Source organism: Bufo gargarizans, chromosome 11 (genome assembly GCF_014858855.1).
Source record: "Bufo gargarizans isolate SCDJY-AF-19 chromosome 11, ASM1485885v1, whole genome shotgun sequence".
Taxonomy (NCBI): Eukaryota; Metazoa; Chordata; class Amphibia; order Anura; family Bufonidae; genus Bufo; species Bufo gargarizans.
The window spans coordinates 2,812,100-2,835,531 of record NC_058090.1 but is presented as its reverse complement, the minus strand read 5'-3'; the positions used below and the strand labels follow the sequence as shown (position 1 = coordinate 2,835,531).

At 44.1% G+C, this 23,432-nt stretch overlaps 1 protein-coding gene across 3 annotated transcripts; it reads left to right on the top strand.

The window, feature by feature from the left end:
* Positions 1–5,704: 5,704 nt before the first annotated feature.
* On the top strand, positions 5,705–17,006 carry MRPS33 (mitochondrial ribosomal protein S33). 3 transcript variants are annotated; one of them, XM_044272344.1, is made up of 4 exons: positions 5,744–5,812; positions 7,013–7,035; positions 12,594–12,824; positions 16,712–17,006. In XM_044272344.1, the coding sequence occupies exons 3-4, from the start codon at positions 12,610–12,612 to the stop codon at positions 16,812–16,814; spliced, it is 318 nt and encodes a 105-aa protein (XP_044128279.1). In that variant the 5' UTR covers positions 5,744–5,812; positions 7,013–7,035; positions 12,594–12,609; the 3' UTR covers positions 16,815–17,006. The 3 variants fall into 3 exon arrangements, with proteins under 3 accessions (XP_044128277.1, XP_044128279.1, XP_044128280.1); XM_044272342.1 differs by lacking the exon at positions 7,013–7,035 and having other exon boundaries at positions 5,705–5,812; XM_044272345.1 differs by lacking the exon at positions 7,013–7,035 and having other exon boundaries at positions 5,796–5,876.
* The last annotated feature ends 6,426 nt before the right edge of the window (positions 17,007–23,432 follow it).

Here is a 23,432-nt window from a genome sequence, read left to right as displayed (position 1 = left end):
GGTCTTCAAATGTGACATGGCACCTTAAAATTATCCCAGTGAAATCTGCTTTCCAAAAACCAAATGGCGTTCCTTTCCTTCTGAACAATACCGTGTGCCCGTACAGCAGTTTACGACCACATATGGGATATTTCTGTAAACTACAGAATCAGGGTCATAAATATTGAGTTTTGTTTGGCTGTTAACCCTTGCTTTGTTAGTGTAAAAAAATTTGATTTAAATGGAAAATCTGCCGAAAATCTCTATTTTACATTAATTCTTGTGGAACACCTAAACGGTTAACAAAGTTTGTAAAATCAGTTTTGAATACCTTGAGGGGTGTAGTTTCTAAAATGGGGTCATTTTTGGGTGGTTTCTATTATGCAAGCCTCACAAAGTGACTTCAGACCTGAACTGGTCCTTAAAAAGTGGGTTTTGGAAATTTTCTGAAAAATTTCAAGATTTGCTTCTAAATTTCTAAGCCTTCTAATGTCCCCAAAAAATAAAATGGCATTCACAAAATATGAAGTAAACAAATAGGGAATGTAAAGTAATAACTATTTTTGGAGGTACTACTATTATAAAAAGTTGAGAAATGTAAATTTGGAAATTTGCTAATTTTTCCAAATTTTTTGTAAATTTGTCATTTTTTTTATAAATAAAAATACATTTTTTGACTAAATTTTACCACTGTCATGAAGAACAATATGTGACGAGAAAACAATCTGAGAATGGCCTGGATAAGTAAAAGCGTTTTAAAGTTGTCACCACATAAAATGAAAAATGGCAGGGTCCTGAAGGGGTTAAGGTCCGAATAGTGCATTTATTGTGGCACACCAGCAAAAGCAAAACCGATGCGACTTTCCCAGCCAATGTCCCACAGCCTCCTGGCTGTACAGAGCACAGTACACCCACTGTCCAGTCCAGTGTCCCGTGGGGGATTGGGGCTCAGTAGACCGCCTGACTATGGCCCTGCGACCCTCCTAGGAGTCACTTCGTCCCCCAACTCCAGGCTATCTCTTAGCCTTGTGGTCCCTCAACCTTGCCCAGCTGAGACCACACTCACAGAGCTCCCAGGCCTCTGTCCACGGGTAACACACTCCCCCCTTACTGACACACTGGGAGGTGCTTTATGCCAGCCTGAGTACCTCCAGCTGGCTTCACCTGTGGTGGAATAGGGGTGTGGACCGCACTATCCACCCCTTCCTTGCCTCTAACCTGTGTGAGATCTGTCACTGTCTCACACTATCTATTAGGCCCCTTTCACACGGGCGAGTATTCCGCGCGGATGCGATGCGTGAGTTGAACGCATTGCACCCGCACTGAATACCGACCCATTCATTTCTATGGGGCTGTTCACATGAGCGGTGATTTTTCCGCATCACTTGTGCGTTGCGTGAAAATCGCAGCATGCTCTATTTTGTGCGTTTTTCACGTAACGCAGGCCCCATAGAAGTGAATGGGGTTGCGTGAAAATAGCAAGCATCCGCAAGCAAGTGCGGATGCGGTGCGATTTTCACGCACGGTTGCTAGGAGACGATCGGGATGGAGACCCGATCATTATTATTTTCCCTTATTTTCCACTTGATCGCGCTGCCCAGCATCTCGTCTGTCTCCTTTGCTGAACAGGACCTGTGGTGACGTCACTCCGGTCATCACATGTTCCATCACATGATCTTTTACCATGGTGATGGATCATGTGATGGATCATGTGATGACCGGAGTGACGTCACCACAGGTCCTGTTCCTGAAATGAATGCTCACCACAGGTCCTGTTCAGCAAAGGAGACAGAAGAGATGCCGGGCTACGCGATCAAGTGGACTAAGGTGAGTTACATTATTTTTTATATTTTTTTAACCCCTCCAGCGCTATTTTACTATGCATTCTGTATTCAGAATGCTATTATTTTCCCTTATAACCATGTTATAAGGGAAAATATTACAATCTACAGAACACCGATCCCAAGCCCGAACTTCTGTGAAGAAGTTCGGGTTTGGGTACCAAACATGCGCGATTTTTCTCACGCGAGTGCAAAACGCATTACAATGTTTTGCACTCGCGCTGAAAAATCGCGGGTGTTCCCGCAACGCACCCGCACATTTTCCCGCAACGCCCGTCTGATAGAGGCCTTAATCTATCTATTCCATCTATCATCTATTCAATCTGTCTATCTATCTAATATATATACAGTATATATATATATATATATATATATATATATATGCTAAAGGTACACTGTCCCCTGGATTTCACTTACTGAGCTGTTAACATAACATCAGTCTCCATGATTTACATTAAAATATACTAGTATTACTGCCCTGTGTCTTGTAATTTGTCTATAAGGCTGGTTTCACACGGGCATTGCGGGTGTGTTGCAGGAAAAAATGCAGGTGCGTTGTGGGAAAATGCACGATTTTTCCGCGGGAGTGCAAAGCGTTTTAATGCGTTTTGCACGCGCGTGAGAAGAATTGCCATGTTTGGTACCCAGACCCGAACCAGGACTTCTTCACAGAAGTTCGGGTTTGAGATCGGTGTTGTGTAGATTTTTTTATTTTCCCTTATAACATGGTTATAAGGGAAAATAATAGCATTCTTAATACAGAATGCTAAGCAAATTAGGGATGGAGAGGTTAAAAAAATGTAAAAAAATTATTAAACTCACCTCATCCACTTGTTCGCGCAGCCCGGCTTCTCTTCTTTCTTCTCCTTTGAGGACCTGGGAGGAAAAGGACCTTTGGTGACGTCCCTGCGCTCATCACATGGTCCATCAAATAAAGTTTAAAAAAAAGTTTAAAAAATAAAGTTTTCCCAAATAAAAATGAAAAGTTTCAAGTAAAAAAAAAATGTAAATATCATTTTGCCAAAGTAAAGGGGAAAAAAATGTAAACAATAGGGGAAAAAAGAAAAGTACACATATTAGGTATCGCCGCGTCCGTATCAACCGGCTCTATAAAACTAACACATGAACTAATCCCTCAGGTGAACAAAATAAAAACTGTGCTAAATAAATAATTTTTTGGTCACCTTACATTACTAAAAGTGCAACACCAAGCTATCAAAAAGGCGTATACCCCCAAAAATAGTACAAATCTAACCGTCACCTCATCCTGCAAAAAATAAGGCCCTACCTAAGACAATCACCCAAAAAATAAAAAAAACTATGGTTTAGAATATGGAGACACTAAAACATAGTTTTTTTTTGTTTAAAAAATGCTGTTATAGTGAAAAACTTAAGTAAAAAAAAGTATACATATTAGGTATTGCCACGTCCGTAACAACGACATGACCTAACCCCTCGGATGACCACCGTAAAAAAATAAAAAGTGTCAAAAAAGCAATTTTTTTATTTATTCACCTTACATCACAAAAAGTGTAAAAGCAAGCGATCAAAACTCATATGCACCACAAAATAGTGCCACAAGCCGTCATCTCATCCCGCAAAAATCATACCCTACCTAAGAGAATCGCCTAAAAACTGAAAAAACAATGGCTCTCAGAATATGGAGACACTAAAACATGATTTTTTTTTTGTTTCAAAAATTATATTATTGTGAAAAACTTACATAAATAAAAAAAGTAGACATATTAGGTATCGCCGCATCCGTAATGACCTGCTCTATAAAAATATCACATGACCTAACCCCTCAGGTGAATACCGTAAAAAAAATTACAAATAAAAACTGTGTAAAAAAAAAAAGCTTTTTTTTTCCACCTTACATCACAAAAAGTGCAATAGCAAGCGATCAAAAAGTCTTATTCACCCTATAATAGTACCGATCAAAGCGTAATCTCATCCCGGAAAAAAAGAGACAAGACAGTCGCCCAAAAAATAAATAAAACTACAGCTTTCAAAATGTGGAGACACCAAAAAAATTTTGTTTTAAAAAATGCTGTTATGTAAAACTGAAACAAACAACCCAAAAAATTTGTCATATTTGGTATTGTCGCATCTGTAACAACCTGCTCTATAAGGGTACATGCACACGTTCAGGATTCATGTGCGGAGAATCCGCACTGAAATCCGCAGGTGTTCGCAGGCAAAACTGTGCGGTCAATCCGCATTAATTGATGCGGATTTGCGTGCGGATTCGGTGCGTATTTTCCGCATGCGTATTTCACTAATTGAATGAAGAAAATCTGGTCAGGAAAAATAAAATAAATTGACATGCTGCGGATTTTAAAATCCGCACCGCAGGTCAAAATCCGCGCGGAAAAAATCTGCATCATGGGCATTGAGAATTTTTAATTTTCATAGAATACAATGTACATGACCTACGGTGCGGATTTTCCAAACGCAAATCTGCGCGGAAAATCCGTACGCAATCCTGATCGTGTGCATGTAGCCTAAAAATACCACATGATCTAACCTGTCAGATGAATGTTGTAAATAACAAAAAAAAAAACGGTGCCAAAATAGCTATTTCTTGTCACCTTGCCTCACAAAAAGTGTAGTTTCCAAAATGGGGTCACTTTTTGGGAGTTTCTACTGTATGGGTGCATCGGGGGGCTTCAAATGTGTCAAAAATCCAGTTCAGCAAAATCTGCCTTCCAAAAACTGTATGGCGTTCCTTTCTTTCTGCGCAATGCCATGTGCCCGCACAGCAGTTTATGACCACATATGGGGTGTTTCTGTAAACTACCGAATCAGAGCCATAAATATTGAGTTTTGTTTGGCTGTTAACCCTTGCTTTGTAACAGGAAAAAATGTATTTGAATGGAAAATATGCCAAAAATGGCAGTGTCCTAAAGGTGAAAAATGGCAGGTTTTAACCTGTGTGCTGACTTCTGTCATATTCCTCCGTTGAGGTCATTCACCTTAAGCATGTGGCTCGATCCTCACGTAAGATCTATCTAATATCTATCTATTCCATCTATATATCATCTACCGTAATATCTATTTATCTAATATCTATCTATTCCATCCATATATCATCTACCGTAATATCTATTTATCTAATATCTATCTATTCCATCCATATATCATCTAATATCTATCTATTCCATCCATATATCATCTAATATCTATCTATCTATAGATATATCTATATATCGTCTATCTTTCATCGAATCTGTCTATTTATCATCTATCTAACAAATAATGAGGCAGCACTCCAAATTAGGTCCTAACACCCTTCACATAATTTGGAGGGCTGCCTCATTATTTATTTTTTGGATATAATACATGGATTTTTGATTTTTTTTTGCCTGAAATCCAGGAGTAATTGCACCAGTTTCCATGCTGCTGTTTATTTTTGTAAATTGTATATTATCTATCTATCTATCTATCTCATATCTATCATCTATCTCATATCTATCTATCTATCTATCTCATATCTATCTATCTTTTATCTATCTATCTATCTATCTATTATCTATCTATCATCTATCGATCTCATACCTATCTATCTAGCTATCTATCTCATAACTATCTATCTATCATCTATCTCATAACTATCTATCTAGCTATCTATCTATCTCTCATATCTATCTATCTCATATCTATCTCATATCTATCTATCTATCTCATATCTATCTTCTATCAATCTATCTATTATCTATCTTTTATCTATCTATCTATCATCTATCGATCTCATACCTATCTATCTATCTATCGCTGTACATACGCGTCACACATGGTATGGAAAGCGCCAATCAAGAGATCGCCCTGTCTGACGTCACTTCGGATATGAAGCAGCTTCGTAAGGCAAAGCTGTTGCCCAGCAACCCCGGCCGCCGCCGAGTGACAGACCTGCGCATGCGCACTGCTGAAAATCCGGTCAGGAAAGCACTTCCAGGGCAGGCTACATGTGAGGCTGTGGAGAGGTCACCCGGGTAAGAAGTGGTTTTAGGGCAGATGATTAACCCGTAGCTTGCTGGTGTAAGGCATGCAGCAGTGGTGAGTGTGACGGGCTTATAATTGCAGGGCGGACTGAGCAGTTTATGAGAGGTGTCATGGTCGTTACTAGACTGTCATGCCGTGTTACTACTTGCAGAGCCGGGCACTCCTAGCACACAGACACAATGGTTCCTCCGTCCTCTCTACTGATATAAAGCTGAAAGGATTGCATCCGTCAGGTGTGCTTTACATATGGACTTCTAGGGGTTAAACTAGAGGGCACCCGCTACCTTACCCCTCAGCCATATAGGCTGCCGATATGGAACCTATGTCAGGATTGCAACCAATCAGCATTCTGGAAAACCCTCACGGTGATGCTGATTGGCCAGTAGCCTTGCGTCCGGCACCTAAATGGTGGTGTCGTGGACGTACATAGTGTGGCCAATTCTGTATAATGTCCTTTCATGTCTATATTCCCTATGAGAACATTGGGGAGCTGCCATAGTAGTGCTAAGGCCCTATTCACACCTCCGTGTCTGTGGTGACACGCGTGACAAGATGGTCACTGGTTCATCCATGCTGAATCTGTGTCATCCATTAGGCCTCATGCACACGACCGTTGTGTGTTTTGCGGTACGCAAAAAATGGATGGCGTCTGTGTGTGTTCCGCAATTTGTGGAACGGCACAGACAGCCATTGATATAACTTCCTATTCTTGTCCGTGGACAAGAATTAGGACAGGTTATATATTTTTTGTGTACCACGGAACGGTGCAACGGATGCAGACAGCACATGGAGTGCTGTCCGCATCTTTTGCGGCCCCATTGAAGTGAATGGGTCCACACTCGAGCCGCAAAAACTGCGGCTCAGATGCGAACCAAAACAACGGCCGTGTGCATGAGGCCTTACCCACAGACACTGCTAGGATAAAAACTAGTTTCCAGAGCCCCTCCTGCAAATGAGCCATGAAAACAACTGACCAAACATGGATGGCATCCGTGCTGTGCCCATGGTTTTCATGGACCAGTAGAATATAATGTGTGTCAGGGATCCATGGTGTCACCAAGGTCTGTGGAAGAGCTCTGAAGTGTGAATGCGCACATTAAAGTCAATGGATTTGTGTGCTGTCCATGGAGACCACACCTGTGATTTACTGATGTGTGAAAGAGGCCTAAGGCTGTGTTCTAATATTGCAGCGGTCGCATCATGATCATCGCGGGTGAGTGGGGTCCTGTCTGCATGGTCCGCTGCGTCATACCCTGAAGGTGGCCATACAATTCTTACGTGGCCAGTGGCTGTTCTTCTCGCCCACCACATACACATGCATGCTGGGCCCTTTCCGGTCACCACATACACATGCGTGCTGGGCCCTTCCTGGCCACCACATACACATGCATGCAGGGCCTGACTTTGGCCAATAGCTATTCTTCCTTGCCACCACATACACATGCATGCTGGGCCCTTCCTGGCCACCACATACACATGCATGCAGGGCCTGACTTTGGTCAATAGCTATTCTTCCTTGCCACCACATACACATGCATGCTGGGCCCTTCCTGGCCACCACATGCATGCAGGGCCTGACTGTGGCCAATAGCTGTTCTTCCTTGCCACCACATACACATGCATGCTGGGCCTGACTGTGGCCAATGGCTGTTATTCCTTGCCACCACATACACATGCATGCTGGGCCCTTTCTGGTCACCACATGCACATGCATGCTGGGCATGACTGTGGCCAATGGCTCTTTTTCTCAGCTACCTCATACACATGCATGCTGGGCTTCACTGTGGCCAGTGGCTCTTTTTCTTGGCTACCTCATACACATGTATGCTGGGCCTGACTGTGGCCAATGGCTGTTCTTTCTTGCCACCACATACACATGCATTCTGGGCCTGACTGTGGCCAATGGCTGTTCTTCCTTGCCACCACATACACATGCATACTGGGCCTGACTGTGGCCAATGGCTGTTCTTTCTTGCCACCACATACACATGCATACTGGGCCTGACTGTGGCCAATGGCTGTTCTTCCTTGCCACCGCATACACATGCATGCTGGGCCTGACTGTGGCCAATGGCTGTGCTTTCTTGCCACCACAAACACATGCATGCTGGGCCTGACTGTGGCCAATGGCTGTTCTTCCTTGCCACCACATACACATGCATGCTGGGCCTGACTGTGGCCAATGGCTGTTCTTCCTTGCCACCACAAACACATGCATGCTGGGCCCTTTCCGGCCACCACATACACATGCATGCTGGGCTTCACTGTGGCCAGTGGCTCTTTTTCTCGGCTACCTCATACACATGCATGCTGGGCCTGACTGTGGCCAATGGCTGTTATTCCTTGCCACCACATACACATGCATGCTGGGCCCTTTCTGGTCACCACATGCACATGCATGCTGGGCATGACTGTGGCCAATGGCTCTTTTTCTCAGCTACCTCATACACATGCATGCTGGGCTTCACTGTGGCCAGTGGCTCTTTTTCTTGGCTACCTCATACACATGTATGCTGGGCCTGACTGTGGCCAATGGCTGTTCTTTCTTGCCACCACATACACATGCATACTGGGCCTGACTGTGGCCAATGGCTGTTCTTCCTTGCCACCACATACACATGCATACTGGGCCTGACTGTGGCCAATGGCTGTTCTTTCTTGCCACCACATACACATGCATACTGGGCCTGACTGTGGCCAATGGCTGTTCTTCCTTGCCACCGCATACACATGCATGCTGGGCCTGACTGTGGCCAATGGCTGTGCTTTCTTGCCACCACAAACACATGCATGCTGGGCCTGACTGTGGCCAATGGCTGTTCTTCCTTGCCACCACATACACATGCATGCTGGGCCTGACTGTGGCCAATGGCTGTTCTTCCTTGCCACCACAAACACATGCATGCTGGGCCCTTTCCGGCCACCACATACACATGCATGCTGGGCTTCACTGTGGCCAGTGGCTCTTTTTCTCGGCTACCTCATACACATGCATGCTGGGCTTCACTGTGGCCAGTGGCTCTTTTTCTCGGCTACCTCATACACATGCATTCTCAACAGGCAGAGGCGAATAAGCAGCTGCTAGACACATCCATCATGCCTGACCCCATGGACACATTTAGGAGGCAGAATAGCACCTTTCCCAGCATACACCGTAAATGAACATGACAAATGTAATATGAGCATCACTACAGCAAATAGCATTTATCATGTAGAGGAAGTTAATACAAGCCACTTACTAATATATTCTTATTGTCCATATTGCTTCCTTTGATGATTAGATTATTTTTCTAATACATTATACACTGCTCATTTCCATGGTTACGGCCACCCTGTAATTCATCAGTGGTGGACGTGCTTGTATAATGTAGAAAAAAGTGCTGGCCTCTCTGGTGACCGGGACCATAGGAATGCACATAGGCTTGTGCTTTTTTCTATAGTGTGCAAGCACGACCATTGCAGGTTGGTCATAACCATAGAAACGAGCAGTGTATAATGTGATGGAAAAATCAATGAAGCCAGCAAAGGAGGCAATATGGATAATCACAATACATTAGTAAGTGCCTTGTAGTAACCCATTTAAAGGGAACCTGTGATCACCTTTATGCTGCCCATACTAACGGCAGTATAAAGTAGAGACAGGCGAGTTGATTTCAGCGGTCTGTCATTTATAGGTTAAAAATAAGGGGTTGCCGAGAACCAACATCACAATCATTACAGACTGGGCCTGGGAAAGAGCCACGGCCACCTGAGAAGAGTCATGGTTATCCATGAATTCCTGCTCTCCTGACCACCTGCTGATGGCTGACAGTCTTCTACCTTCCTCTCTAGGAGAGAACTGCCAATCATCAGCAGGTGGGCAGGAGAGCAGGAGATTATGAATAACCAGGACTCTTCTCAGGTAGATTTGACTCTATTCTAGGCCTGTGCTGCAATGGTTATCATGCTGGTTCTCAGCAACCACTTACTCTTAGCTCATGAGTGACACACCGCTGACATCAGCATTTCTGTCACTATTTTATGCTGCCCTCAGTGAGGTTACCATAAAGTTGATGACAGGTTCCCTTTAAGTAAGGTCTAAAGTAAGTGGTCCAACTAGTCACATGACTACATTATACAGCGCCTCTGTGGATGGCATGTCACCCACCAGTGCATTGACTGCCTTTTACACTCCTCAGTAAAAAAAAATGTGCCACCATTATAACATTTCTGGGCAGGTCGCTGGCTGGCTGCAGGCATGTTCAGCTTTATGTGGCTCTTGATCGCCATCCCTATGATCAGGCTGGTCATGGGGGATACACAAGCTGCAGGCTTCACTCTGTAATTTATAAGCGCTGATGAGAAGAGACACTGACTGTATGAGCTTACACTCTAAATTAAGGATGTGTAAACTCCAGCCGTGATGAAGCTACAGCTCCCAACATGCCCTGACAGCTTGTGGGGCAGTAGTGCTGGTGGCATGTCAGCAATGCACAGTGCCAATACTTCAGTGATATAAGCGGTGACCATGTGGGTTTCCACATGCTCAAGGAGATCCAGCGCGGTCTCCTCTAGGTGTAGGGGCCCTCAGTTTATTCTAGATGGACGGTGTGCTTCCTTGTAGCGCCCCAGGTTGGCATCTCATGGCATCATGTTTCTGTCCACAATTTTATGTGTTGCAGAACAGATTTATTCACTCTCCCATCTGAATATGATTTATTACTATCCACCTAAACTTCATGGTTGATGACTATAATTCCAGTACTGCAGTAAACACTGACACCTGCACAGGCAGAAAGTGAGTGTCACATTGTAGATCTATGACTTGCAGAATGTGTAGAAATCTGGATTACTCCCTCAGTAGGGCATTGTGATCAGTTTGAGGACCCTGTGATGAGCTGTGCCACGTTGTGAGGCTGTATTCAGCATGTACAGACCTTCATGGCTGACCATTCATGGTCTTCTGCATTGCCCTTGTGACTAATAGTCTGTGACTTGGTCTTTAAAGACCTCATAATATAATAAACGTCAATTTGGCTTCTTTTTGACATGGCAGGAATGTCTGTTAATCCCATCCTGGGCTCCACCTGGTCCTCCTCACTCCTCAGTCATGGCCGTACTGCTCAAGTGACTTTTGAAGGATTAGTGACTATCTGACAGGTTATAATTGTCAGCGTTCTTGTAAATGACTCATCCTATAGTTCACGAGCTTGAAATCCACATTGAAATCAAGAGCCTGAGCCTTAACCTCCACCAAGGCCTTGTAGGTCTGCATGGAGGGAATCTGCATGCTAAGATGGCTTCTCCTCTACATAGGGCACCTGGAAGACTCCCAACTGTAGAGGAAGCTCTATTAATATAGACCCCCTGCATTCCCAAATAACATGTTCTAGACAGCTGTTTCTCAGTTGTATCTCAGGATGAAGATGGGTGCCAACCAATATGGCCGTCTTTACAACTTCCTGGAGGATGCTGGGAATGTGCCATGTATACTAAACCAAATTTGCCATTACGTAGAGCTGTCCGATTGATGCAAGTCCTACCTCTGGGAACCTCGCGAGTTTCCAGAATGAGGCCCCCCCACATGTCCCACATGATGAGTACCTCAGGTGTTAAGGACTTGTGTTTACTGGTAACATTTAGGGAGCAATGCTCCTTTTCTGCAGGTTTCAAAGACTTTGGTCATACGGTATTAGATGTAAATCAGTTGAAGCCTCCATTTTCAGGAGGACAGGCCAACCATCTAAAGTGTATGGGGGCCTCCAGATTCTCCCCAGTTGGCAGATGGCAGGGGAGATAAAAAAAACCGGCTGTGGGAGTTAAACATTTCTGACCCTTTAGTAAAGACCAACTGCAAATATGATTTTTTTTAACATAAAATGAAATAAAAGATGCCCCCTCCCTCCATTCAGAACACATGCATCTTGGCCATGACTAGTGTATGGGGGACGCCTGGTGAGATAGGTGTTTGGCTGACGGGTATCTTGTTTATGGCCAGGCTGTGGTGCCTTTACATAGATCCCCCATTTTAAGGGGTTTTCCCACCATTAGAATGTGTGGCATATTGCTAGGATTGGTGTTGCACCAACAGCCAGAACCCCCAATGATCCAACCATAGCAGTAGTTAAAGGGATTCTCGGGACTTTAACATTGTTGGCCTATTTTTTTAGAATAGGTCATCAGTGTTTGGTCGGTGGGGGTCCGGTCTCAACACAGACACAGCAGCTCATCAGTCAAGTCACTGCATACTTGCCAAAATTGGGACATTTAAGCCCTGCCCTCTCCAAACTGCCTGGGAACACCCACTTTGCATAAACCCCACCCCTTTTTGTGTTCCTGTTTATTAAATTGCCATTTATGGTAATTGATGGTATTCATGTTCACTGTCCCCGATACTGCAGCTTTCTCATGCAGGTGAATGGGGTGAGCTGCAGAACCTCCTACACAGATACCCGTGCCCGTGTAAGAGGTGACGGGGACACCATCACTTCACCGTGCTTACCGATGAAGCCCTGGATGGCTAAACATTGCTGGCCTATCATAAGACCTGAATAATCTCAGCTTGGTTCAAGGAGTTTGCTGCGAGACAATCTGTCAGTGGTTGTTAGGCAGTGTCTCCCTAGCAACGAGACTGTCAGGCTTGCCTAAGCTGTCTTGTGACGTCACACCCCATTCTCTTCTCACTCTACTTACTAGATATCATTAGTTTTGAAGAATTACCCTTAGGTTAGAATATCCGGTGAGAGACTGTTTTATGTGTTGTTCCTCAATAATGCAGTCTCTCTTCTGCAGACACAGCTGCTTCGCCATGTCTTCCCTGTCAAGTTACGCCATCCGAATGTCTCGTCTCAGCGCCAGGATCTTCGGAGACGTAGTTAGGCCTACAAATACTTACTCAATGAAGGTAGTGAAACTTTTCAGTGAACAACCCCTGGCAAAAAGGAAGGAGGTCTACGACTGGTACCCTGCGCACGATGTCTACGCGCCACTCATGCGCAATCTGAGATTTCTTGGGCTTTACAGGTAAATTCTTAGCCATAGGGGTTGCAGTTAGCAGTTGTCCCTGGAGCCTGAGGAGACCCAAATGAGACACCAATATTATGAATGGTAGATGGGGCCTACATTACATATTCTGTATTGGGACCAGAGGCAGGAGCCCTCCCTCTGACATCCATATGCCCTAATTGAGCATATCAAATGACCTCTTTTCCAGGATGTGGTAACTTTTAAATTAGGACCCCCAGACTGTCGTACCTAGTGAAAGAATCCTATTCACCTGCTTCCACCTATCTGGTCCGACACCCTAGCTCTTTTCAACAATCTTCCAGCCCCTAGCTGGTTTAATTCCAGCTAGGCTATGGATGGGGTCACGTGCACCTCTACAGTCAATCACTGGCCACAGTGGTGTTGTGTCCCCGAGTGGCACATCACTGCTGTCTCACATGTCACCACTGAGGCTAGTCATTGGCTGCAGTGACGCACATGACCGAATGAAGCCAGGGCGTCAGACTGGAGCGGCGGGAGCTAGTAGTATAATTCCTTTATTAGGTACCACACGCTAGGTGACCAACGGGATCAAATCCCTTTAACACTGCTACACAACTGATGAGGTGAGCACAAAAGCTGGCATTTTGTTTTAGACAGTCTTCCTTAACCACCTCCGGACCGCCTAACACAGATGTGCGGTCCGGAGGTGGCAGCCCTGCGCAGAGTCACGCATATATGCGTCACCTCCCGAGGGCCGGGATTTCCTGTGAACGCGCGCACACAGGCGCGCGCGCTCACAGGAACGGAAGGTAAGCTAGTGGATCTCCAGCCTGCCAGCGGCGATCGCTCGCTGGCAGGCTGGAGATCCGAATTTTTTAACCCCTAACAGGTATATTAGACGCTGTTTTGATTTTTACGGATACATGGATCGGATCCGCAAAACACATGCGGACGTCTGAATGGAGCCTTACAGGGGGGTGATCAATGACAGGCGGGTGATCACCCATATACACTCCCTGATCACCCCCTGTCATTGATAACCCCCCTGTAAGGCTCCATTCAGACGTCCGCATGTGTTTTGCGGATCCGATCCATGTATCCGTAAAAATCATACGGACGTCTGAATGGAGCCTTACAGGGGGGTGATCAATGACAGGGGGGTGATCAGGGAGTCTATATGGGTGATCACCCCCCTGTCATTGATCACCCCGCTGTCATTGATCACCCCCCCCCCCCCCCCCCCCCTGTAAGGCTCCATTCAGACATTTTTTTTGGCACAAGTTAGCGGAAATTTTTTGTTTGTTTTTGTTTTTTCTTACTAAGTCTCATATTCCACTAACTTGTGTCAAAAAATAAAATCTCACATGAACTCACTATGCCCCTCACGGAATCCAAATGCGTAAACATTTTTAGACATTTATATTCCAGACTTCTTCTCACGCTTTAGGGCCCCTAAAAAGCCAGGGCAGTATAAATACCCCACATGTGACCCCATTTCGGAAAGAAGACACCCCAAGGTATTCCGTGAGGGGCATATTGAGTCCATGAAAGATTGAAATTTTTGTCCTAAGTTAGCGGAAAGGGAGACTTTGTGAGAAAAAAAAACAAAAAAAAATCAATATCCGCTAACTTATGCAAAAAAAAAAAAATTTTCTAGGAACTCGCCAGGCCCCTCATTGAATACCTTGGGGTGTCTTCTTTCCAAAGTGGGGTCACATGTGGGGTATTTATACTGCCCTGGCTTTTTAGGGGCCCGAAAGTGTGAGAAGAAGTCTGGGATCCAAATGTCTAAAAATGCCCTCCTAAAAGGAATTTGGGCCCCTTTGCGCATCTAGGCTGCAAAAAAGTGTCACACATCTGGTATCGCCGTACTCAGGAGAAGTTGGGCAATGTGTTTTGGGGTGTCATTTTACATATACCCATGCTGGGTGAGAAAAATATCTTGGTCAAATGCCAACTTTGTATAAAAAAAATGGGAAAAGTTATCTTTTGCCAAGATATTTCTCTCACCCAGCATGGTTATATGTAAAATGACCCCCTAAAACACATTCCCCAACTTCTCCTGAGTACGGCGATACCAGATGTGTGACACTTTTTTGCAGCCAAGGTGGGCAAAGGGGCACACATTCCAAAGTGCACCTTTCGGATTTCGCAGGCCATTTTTTACACATTTTGATTGCAAGGTACTTCTCACACATTTGGGCCCCTAAATTGCCAGGGCAGTAAAACTACGCCACAAGTGACCCCATTTTGGAAAGAAGACACCCCAAGGTATTCCGTGAGGGGCGCGGCGAGTTCCTAGAATTTTTTATTTTTTGTCACAAGTTAGCGGAAAATGATGATTTTTCTTTTTTTTTTCTTTTTTCCTTACAAAGTCTCATATTCCACTAACTTGCGACAAAAAATAAAAAATTCTAGGAACTCGCCGTGCCCCTCACGGAATACCTTGGGGTGTCTTCTTTCCAAAATGGGGTCACTTGTGGCGTAGTTATACTGCCCTGGCAATTTAGGGGCCCAAATGTGTAAGAAGTACTTTGCAATCAAAATGTGTAAAAAAAAAAATGGCCTGCGAAATCCGAAAGGTGCACTTTGGAATGTGTGCCCCTTTGCCCACCTTGGCTGCAAAAAAGTGTCACACATCTGGTATCGCCGTACTCAGGAGAAGTTGGGGAATGTGTTTTGGGGTGTCATTTTACATATACCCATGCTGGGTGAGAAAAATATCTTGGTCAAATGCCAACTTTGTATAAAAAAATTCTATTTCTATATTAGTGAGAAGAAAAGGAGGTAAAATTCATTTGGGTGGTAAGTTGCATGACCGAGCGATAAACGGTGAAAGTAGTGTAGTGCCGAAGTGTAAAAAGTGCTCTGGTCATGAAGGGGGTTTCAGCTAGCGGGGCTGAAGTGGTTAAAGGGGTCGTCTCACTTCAGCAAATGGCATTTATAATGTAGAGAAAGTTAATACAAGGCACTTACTAATGTATTGTTATTATCCATATTGCTTCCTTTGCTGGCTGGATTCATTTTTTCCATCACATTATACACTGCCCGTTTCCATAGTTACAGGCCACCCTGCAATCTATCAGTGGTGGTCGTGCTTGCACACTATAGGAAAAAGCATTAGCCTATGTGCATTGCTATGGTCCCGGTCACCAGAGAGGCCAGCACGTTTTCCTATAGTGTGCAAGCACGACCACCACTGATGGATTGCAGGGTGGTCGTAACCATGGAAACGAGCAGTGTATAATGTGATGGAAAAATGAATCCAGCCAGCAAAGGAGGCAATATGGATAATCAAATTGCATCTACTTTTTATGATATAATCCAAAATATCCCATACTTTGTTATTCATCCAGATTAAAGTGGTTAGCCACTTACTTAAAAGAATCTCTAAAACCCCTTAACCTTGTTGGCACTAACATAGGAAAACCCCAAGCTCCCCTCATTTCTTACCTGAGCACCCCCTCTGATTCTGGAGGCTGGGTGGATGCGCCCTCTGTTGTGCTTTCAGCGCCTGCGCAGATACAGAGGATATTACAGTGCATGTATCTGTGCATGCACTGAATGCTTTCAGCACAACCGCAGAAGTGGCTGCATCCAGAGCAGGGATCAAATGGTTAAATCGTTATCACGCCATCTTGATGACCATGGAGGCTACAGGCGTCACTGTCCACTGTTTACAGACCAAATCCATGGGCAGCCGGGGCACTGAACCGGGTGCTCTGGTAAGAAGTGAGGAGGCTTGAGGTTTCCTATGCTAATGTCCACAAGGTCATGGAGTTTTAGAAACTTTAGTTTTTTTTAGAAAGTGGCTAACCCCTTCATAGGAACTGTAGCTATATGGGAATCCATAGCAAACCATGGCATTTCCCCCATTTTTTTATTTTTAGCCAAGTGGTAATATAACTTGATACCATTTGCAGGGATGAACACGAGGACTTCAAAGAAGAAATGAAGCGCTTGAGACGACTGCGTGGTAAAGGAACGCCCAAGAAGGGTGAAGGCAAGAGGGCAAAGAAGAAATAGGCTGCACACGACTCAGATGCTGCAGTGACTGAAACTTAAAGGGGCGGTACTGAATGTACATATAGCCATGAAGCCGAGCTGAACGGAGTACACAAAGCCTTTAGGTGGACGAGGCGGTGTAATATTGTACAGATGTCACTTTTCTGGGCGTCCTCGTGGGGTGAAAAATAAATAAAACCATATTTGAATATTCTTCTCATTTCTCATTATAGCTTCTATTTTACAATATACATTATCTTTTTCTTTCATTCACCCACAATTACCTGACAGTTCTGTACACCCCAGACCCAGACACCAGCAGGGGTGGGGTATATGCAAATGTTCTTATTTGGGGACGTCAACTGCAGTACAGGGACAGAGCTTGGTTTCTTTCTCTAGGAGAACTCAAACCTCTGTACAGTCCTCCGTTGGGTGCTGCAGGCCCTTCCTTGTTTATACAGGCACAGCTGGGCGATAACAGCGATGCTACATTTTATATAGTTTTGCTTCAATTATTCAATTTTTTAAGGGAGGTAAAGCAACGAAAAAACTGAATTACCCATGTTTTTCATTCTTTTTCCGATGCGGCGTTCGCCGTACAGGATAAATAGCATTATAACTTGTTTGGGTATTTTAGGATGCCGCAGTGCCTATGTTTTATATTTTTTATTGTTTCTTTTTAACCTCTTATAGACCTTGCCATTTTTCACCTTAAGGACCAGGCCTTTTTTTTTTGCTAATCGGACATGTGTCACTTTATGTGGTAATAACTTTAAAACGCTTTTACTTATCCAGGCCATTTTGAGATTGTTTTCTCGTCACATACTATACTTCATGATAGTGGTATAATTGAGTAAAAAAATTTAATTTTTATTTATAAAAAAAATAGCAAATTTACCAAAAATCTGGAAAAGTTGCACATTTGCAAATTTCAATTTCTCTACTTTTCTAATAGATAGTAATAAGTCTAAAAATAGTTATTACTTTACATTCGCCATATGTCTACTTCATGTTTGGATCATCATGTGAACGCCATTTTATTTTTTGGGGGACGTTACAAGGCTTAGAAGTTTAGAAGCAAATCTTGACATTTTTCAGAAAACTTCCAAAACCCACTTTTGAAGGACCAGTTCAGGTCTGAAGTCACTTTGTGAGGCTTACATAATAGAAACCACCCCAAAAATGACCCTATTTTAGAAACTACACCCCTCAAGGTATTCAAAACTGATTTTACAAACTTTGTTAACCTTTTAGGTGTTCCACAAGTATTAATGGTAAATGGAGATGAAATTTCAGAATCTCACTTTTTTGGCAGATTTTCAATTTTTTTTCCAGTAACCAAGCAAGGGTTAACAGCAAAATATAACTCAATATTTATTACCCTGATTCTGTAGTTTACAGAAACACCCCATATGTGGGCGTAAACTGCTGTACGGGCACACGGCAGGGCGCAGAAGGAAAGGAATGCCATACGGTTTTTGGAAGGTAGATTTCACTGGAATAATTTTAAGCTGCCGTGTCACATTTAAAGACCCCGATTCACCCCTAAAAACTCCCAAAAAAGACCCTATTTTGGAAACTATTGGATAAGGTGGCAGTATTTTTGGTACTATTTAAAGGGATATATGATTTTTGGTTGCACAATATTACACTTTTTGTGAGGCAAGGTAACAAAAAATAGCTGTTTTGGCACCTTTTTTTATTTACAGTGTTCATCTAACAGGTTAGATCATGTGGTATTTTTATAGAGCAGGTTGTTACGGACGCGACAATACCAAATATGACCTTTTTTTGGTTGTTTGTTTCAGTTTTACATAATAAAGCATTTTTGAAAAAAAGAATTTTTTTTTTAGTGTCTCCATATTCTGAAAGCCCTAGTTTTTATTTTTGGAGACTGTCTTTTTATGTAGGGGCTCATTTTTTTTCAGTATGAGATGACGGTTTGGTACTATTTTATGGTACATATGACTTTTTGATCGCTTGGTATTTGTCATGCCCATGGTATGGTCGTGACTCCTTGGGAGCCGCATGCAGTTGCCCGCGGTCTGGGTGTTGTGTCAACTGCAGCTGGGGGCACTTAGTTGTTTGCCTCAAGTGCGGTTGCCGCGGACAGGTATGCATGCGGTTGCCTTTGGCTTTGCGTGTGTGTTTGTATGCACTTTCCTTGTTTGATGTGCACTGTGTCATTCCCTTCACTGGTGGCTGTCCGTGGCAACGTCTGGGTGTTGTACATGTGGTGGCAGTGTCTCAGCCTTCTGGCTGTTTCCCAAGACATAGTTGCCACGCATGTCGTTGCCTGCGGTAACAGCTGCAGTGTAAGGTTTGTTTGGACATTTCCCCTTTAAGTGGCTGTCTTCCCTTCCCTGGTGTGAGAAGGGTTAATTCCCTTCCTAGTCTGTGAGCACTGGGTGTGTCTGCGTGGGTGTGGCTACATGGGCTATTTAGCCTCAGTTGAGACCTGATGTCTGAGGGGTACTCCAGGCATGTTGCTGGAGTCATCCTCCTTGTGGTCTACCATCCTTCCAGTAAAGGCCTCCCTTGCAGTCATAAAACTTTGTCTGATGTTAGATGATGTCTTCATGGTCTATCTGTTTATTGCAACTATGGATGTCCTGGTTAGGCTACTTTCACACTTGCGCTTGATCGGATCCGTTCTGAACGGATCCGATCACATTAATGCAGACGGAGGCTCCGTTCAGTACGGATCCGTCTGCATTAATAACTTTAAAAAAATTCGTAAGTGCGCAAGTAGCCTGCGCGGATCCGTTCAGACTTTCAATGTAAAGTCAATGGGGGACGGATCCGCTTGAAGATTGAGCCATATGGTGACCTCTTCAAGCGGATCCGTTCCCATTGACTTACATTGTAAGTCTTAACGGATCCGCACGCCTCCGCACGGCCAGGCGGACACCCGAACGCTGCAAGCAGCGTTCAGCTGTCCGCCTGTCCGTGCGGAGGCTGAACGCCGCCAGACTGATGCAGTCTGAGCGGATCCGCTCCATTCAGACTGCATCAGGGCTGGACGGCTGCGTTCGGGTCCGCTCGTGAGCCCCTTCAAACGGAGCTCACGAGCGGACCGACGAACGCTAGTGTGAAAGTAGCCTTACCTGTGTGATATGTGTTGTGTGCTGTGTCCCTTAGTGTTTTGTGGACCTCAGTAGTCATGCACGGGTTCCAGTCAGCATGGCTGTGGCAGGTAGGTTTGGAACTGCTTTAGTTCTCCTGCCATATCTATATGTTGTATTTGTTCCCCTTTAATTGCAGCTTGGCCTGTGAGACTCCTGTTCGTCTGCACCTAGGAGGAACAGGTCGTCTTACCCTGCTCCTAGTTCAGGGCCACCCTGAGGGCTAGTAGGGACCCCAAGGTTTCCGGTGTATGAGCCCTCCCACCATCAGGGTTGGCTCATACGGCTAGGAGTCAGGGTCAGCATTAGGGACGCGATAGGAGGTGACCTGATCCTGTGGCCCTGGCCAAGCAGCGACCAAACATCTTCTGGTACCACATGGCTGAGGGTTTCCCCCATCATCAGCCGTGACAGTATTACACTTTTTGTGATGTAAGGTAACAAAAAAATTGCTTTTTTGACTCGCTTTAAAAAAAAATATATTTTATACTGTCCACCTGAGGGGTTAGGTAATGTGATATTTTTATACAGCAGGTTCTTATGGACACGGCAATACCTAATATGTATACTTTTTTTTTTTTTATTTAAGTTTTACACTATAACAGCATTTTTTTAAACAAAAAAAATTATGTTTTAGTGTCTGCATATTCTGAAAGCCATAGCCATTTTTATTTTTTGGGCGACTGTTTTAGGTAGGGTATCATTTTTTGTGGGATGAAATGACGGTTTGATTGGCACTATTTTGGGGTGCATATGACTTTTTGATCGCTTGCTATCATACTTTTTGTGATGTAAGGTGACATTTAATTTATCCTTTTTTTTTTTTTTAAACAAAAAAAATCATGTTTTAGTGTCTCCATAGTCTGAGAGCTACAGTTTTTTCTTTTTTAGGCAATTGTCTTAGGTAGTGGCTCATTTTTTGCGGGATGAGGTGACGGTTAGATTGGTACTATTTTGGGGGCATATGCCTTTTTGATCGCTTGGTGATGTAAGGTGACCAAAAATTGCTTTTTAAGCAAAGTTTTTATTTTATTTTCTGGTGTTCACCTGAGGGGTTAGGTCATGTGATATTTTTATAGAGCTGGGCGATACCTAATATGTCTACTTTTCTTTTCTTTTTCTCCCTATTTTTTTACTTTATTTTGGGAAAAGGACGTTTTTTTGTGTTGTGTGTTTTTTTTTTTTTTTACTTGAAACTTTTCATTTGTTTTGTAAAACTTTATTTTTTCACTTTATTATTTGTCCCACTCTGGGACTTTAACATTACAGGGTCTGATCCCTGTTTCAATGCAGCACAATACATCTGTATTGTACTGTTAGGCCTCTTTCACATGGGTGTCACGTTTTGGCTCAGGATGCGTCCCGGGTGCATTGCGGCAAACCCCGTGAGTAGGTACGCAATTTCAGTCAGTTTTGATTGCGTTCCGTTGTTCAGTTTTTATCGCGCGGGTGCAATGCGTTTTGCATGCGCGTGATAAAAAACTGAATGTGGTACCCAGACCCGAACTTCTTCACTGAAGGTCAGGTTTGGGTTCAAGGTTGTGTAGATTGTATTATTTCCCCTTATAACATGGTTATAAAGGAAAATAATAGCATTCTTAAAGGGAATCTGTCATCAGGTTTTAGCATATTAAGCTGTTACCATTGCAATGTACAATAAACTACCTTCTTTCTTTTTTTCATGTTGTCATTTAGATAAAAAAGTGATTTTTTGGTTATGCAAATGAACCTTCAAGGTGCCCAGAGGGGCGTTATTCCTCTCCTCTAGAGCCCAGTAACGCCCCCCTGCAGTGCCCAGCCTGCCTTAATTTCAAGCCCAAGCACGCCTCCTCATAAATACATTTCCTCCCACAGCCGAGATGAACAGCGCCGCCTCCTCCACTACATCATATAATATATTCAACATACGAACCTTGCTTCATCCTTTCTCGCGCAGCCGCAGTATCGCCGACTGCCTGCGCCTGTCCGATCCGACGGCTCCTGAGGGCAACAGCCTCAATAGTGTCACTGGGCATGCGCCGAGCCCAGTGACGTAATCAGAACGCTGTTGCCTCAGGAGCCGTAGGATCGGACAGGCGCAGGCAGTCGGCGATACTGCGGCTGCGCGAGAAAGGATGAAGCAAGGTTCGTATGTTGAATATATTACAGGTCCTTCTCAAAAAATTTGCATATTGTGATAAAGTTCATTATTTTCTGTAATGTACTGATAAACATTAGACTTTCATATATTTTAGATTCATTACACACCAACTGAAGTAGTTCAAGCCTTTTATTGTTTTAATATTGATGATTTTGGCATACAGCTCATGAAAACCCAAATTTCCTATCTAAAAAAATTAGCATATTTCATCCGACCAATAAAAGAAAAGTGTTTTTAATACAAAAAAAGTCAACCTTCAAATAATTATGTTCAGTTATGCACTGAATACTTGGTCGGGGATCCTTTTGCAGAAATGACTGCTTCAATGCGGCGTGGCATGGAGGCAATCAGCCTGTGGCACTGCTGAGGTGTTATGGAGGCCCAGGATGCTTCGATAGCGGCCTTAAGCTCATCCAGAGTGTTGGGTCTTGCGTCTCTCAACTTTCTCTTCCCAATATCCCACAGATTCTCTATGGGGTTCAGGTCAGGAGAGTTGGCAGGCCAATTGAGCCCAGTAATACCATGGTCAGTAAACCATTTACCAGTGGTTTTGGCACTGTGAGCAGGTGCCAGGTCGTGCTGAAAAATGAAATCTTCATCTCCATAAAACTTTTCAGCAGATGGAAGCATGAAGTGCTCCAAAATCTCCTGATAGCTAGCTGCATTGACCCTGCCCTTGATAAAACACAGTGGACCAACACCAGCAGCTGACATGGCACCCCAGACCATAACTGACTGTGGGTACTTGACACTGGACTTCAGGCATTTTGGCATTTCCCTCTCCCCAGTCTTCCTCCAGACTCTGGCACCTTGATCTCCGAATGACATGCATCAGTCCAGTGCTGCTTCTCTGTAGCCCAGGTCAGGCGCTTCTGCCGCTGTTTCTGGTTCAAAAGTGGCTTGACCTGGGGAATGCGGCACCTGTAGCCCATTTCCTGCACACGCCTGTACACGGTGGCTCTGGATGTTTCTACTCCAGACTCAGTCCACTGCTTCCGCAGGTTCCCCAAGGTCTGGAATCGGTCCTTCTCCACAATCTTCCTCAGGGTCCGGTCACCTCTTCTCGTTGTGCAGCGTTTTCTGCCACACTTTTTCCTTCCCACAGACTTCCCACTGAGGTGCCTTGATACAGCACTCTGGGAACAGCCTATTCGTTCAGAAATTTCTTTCTGTGTCTTACCCTCTTGCTTGAGGGTGTCAATGATGGCCTTCTGGACAGCAGTCAGGTCGGCAGTCTTACCCATGATTGCGGTTTTGAGTAATGAACCAGGCTGGGAGTTTTTAAAAGCCTCAGGAATCTTTTGCAGGTATTTAGAGTTAATTAGTTGATTCAGATGATTAGGTTAATAGCTCGTTCAGAGAACCTTTTCATGA

Excerpts from the sequence above, each read along its gene's own strand:
- MRPS33 (XM_044272342.1), top strand. The coding sequence starts at position 5,736 with ATGCGCACTGCTGAAAATCCGGTCAGGAAAGCACTTCCAGGGCAGGCT. Across the intron at positions 5,813-12,593 it reads GCTGTGGAGAGGTCACCCGG|ACACAGCTGCTTCGCCATGT; the intron begins GTAAGAAGTGGT and ends TCTCTTCTGCAG. Across the intron at positions 12,825-16,711 it reads AGATTTCTTGGGCTTTACAG|GGATGAACACGAGGACTTCA; the intron begins GTAAATTCTTAG and ends TACCATTTGCAG.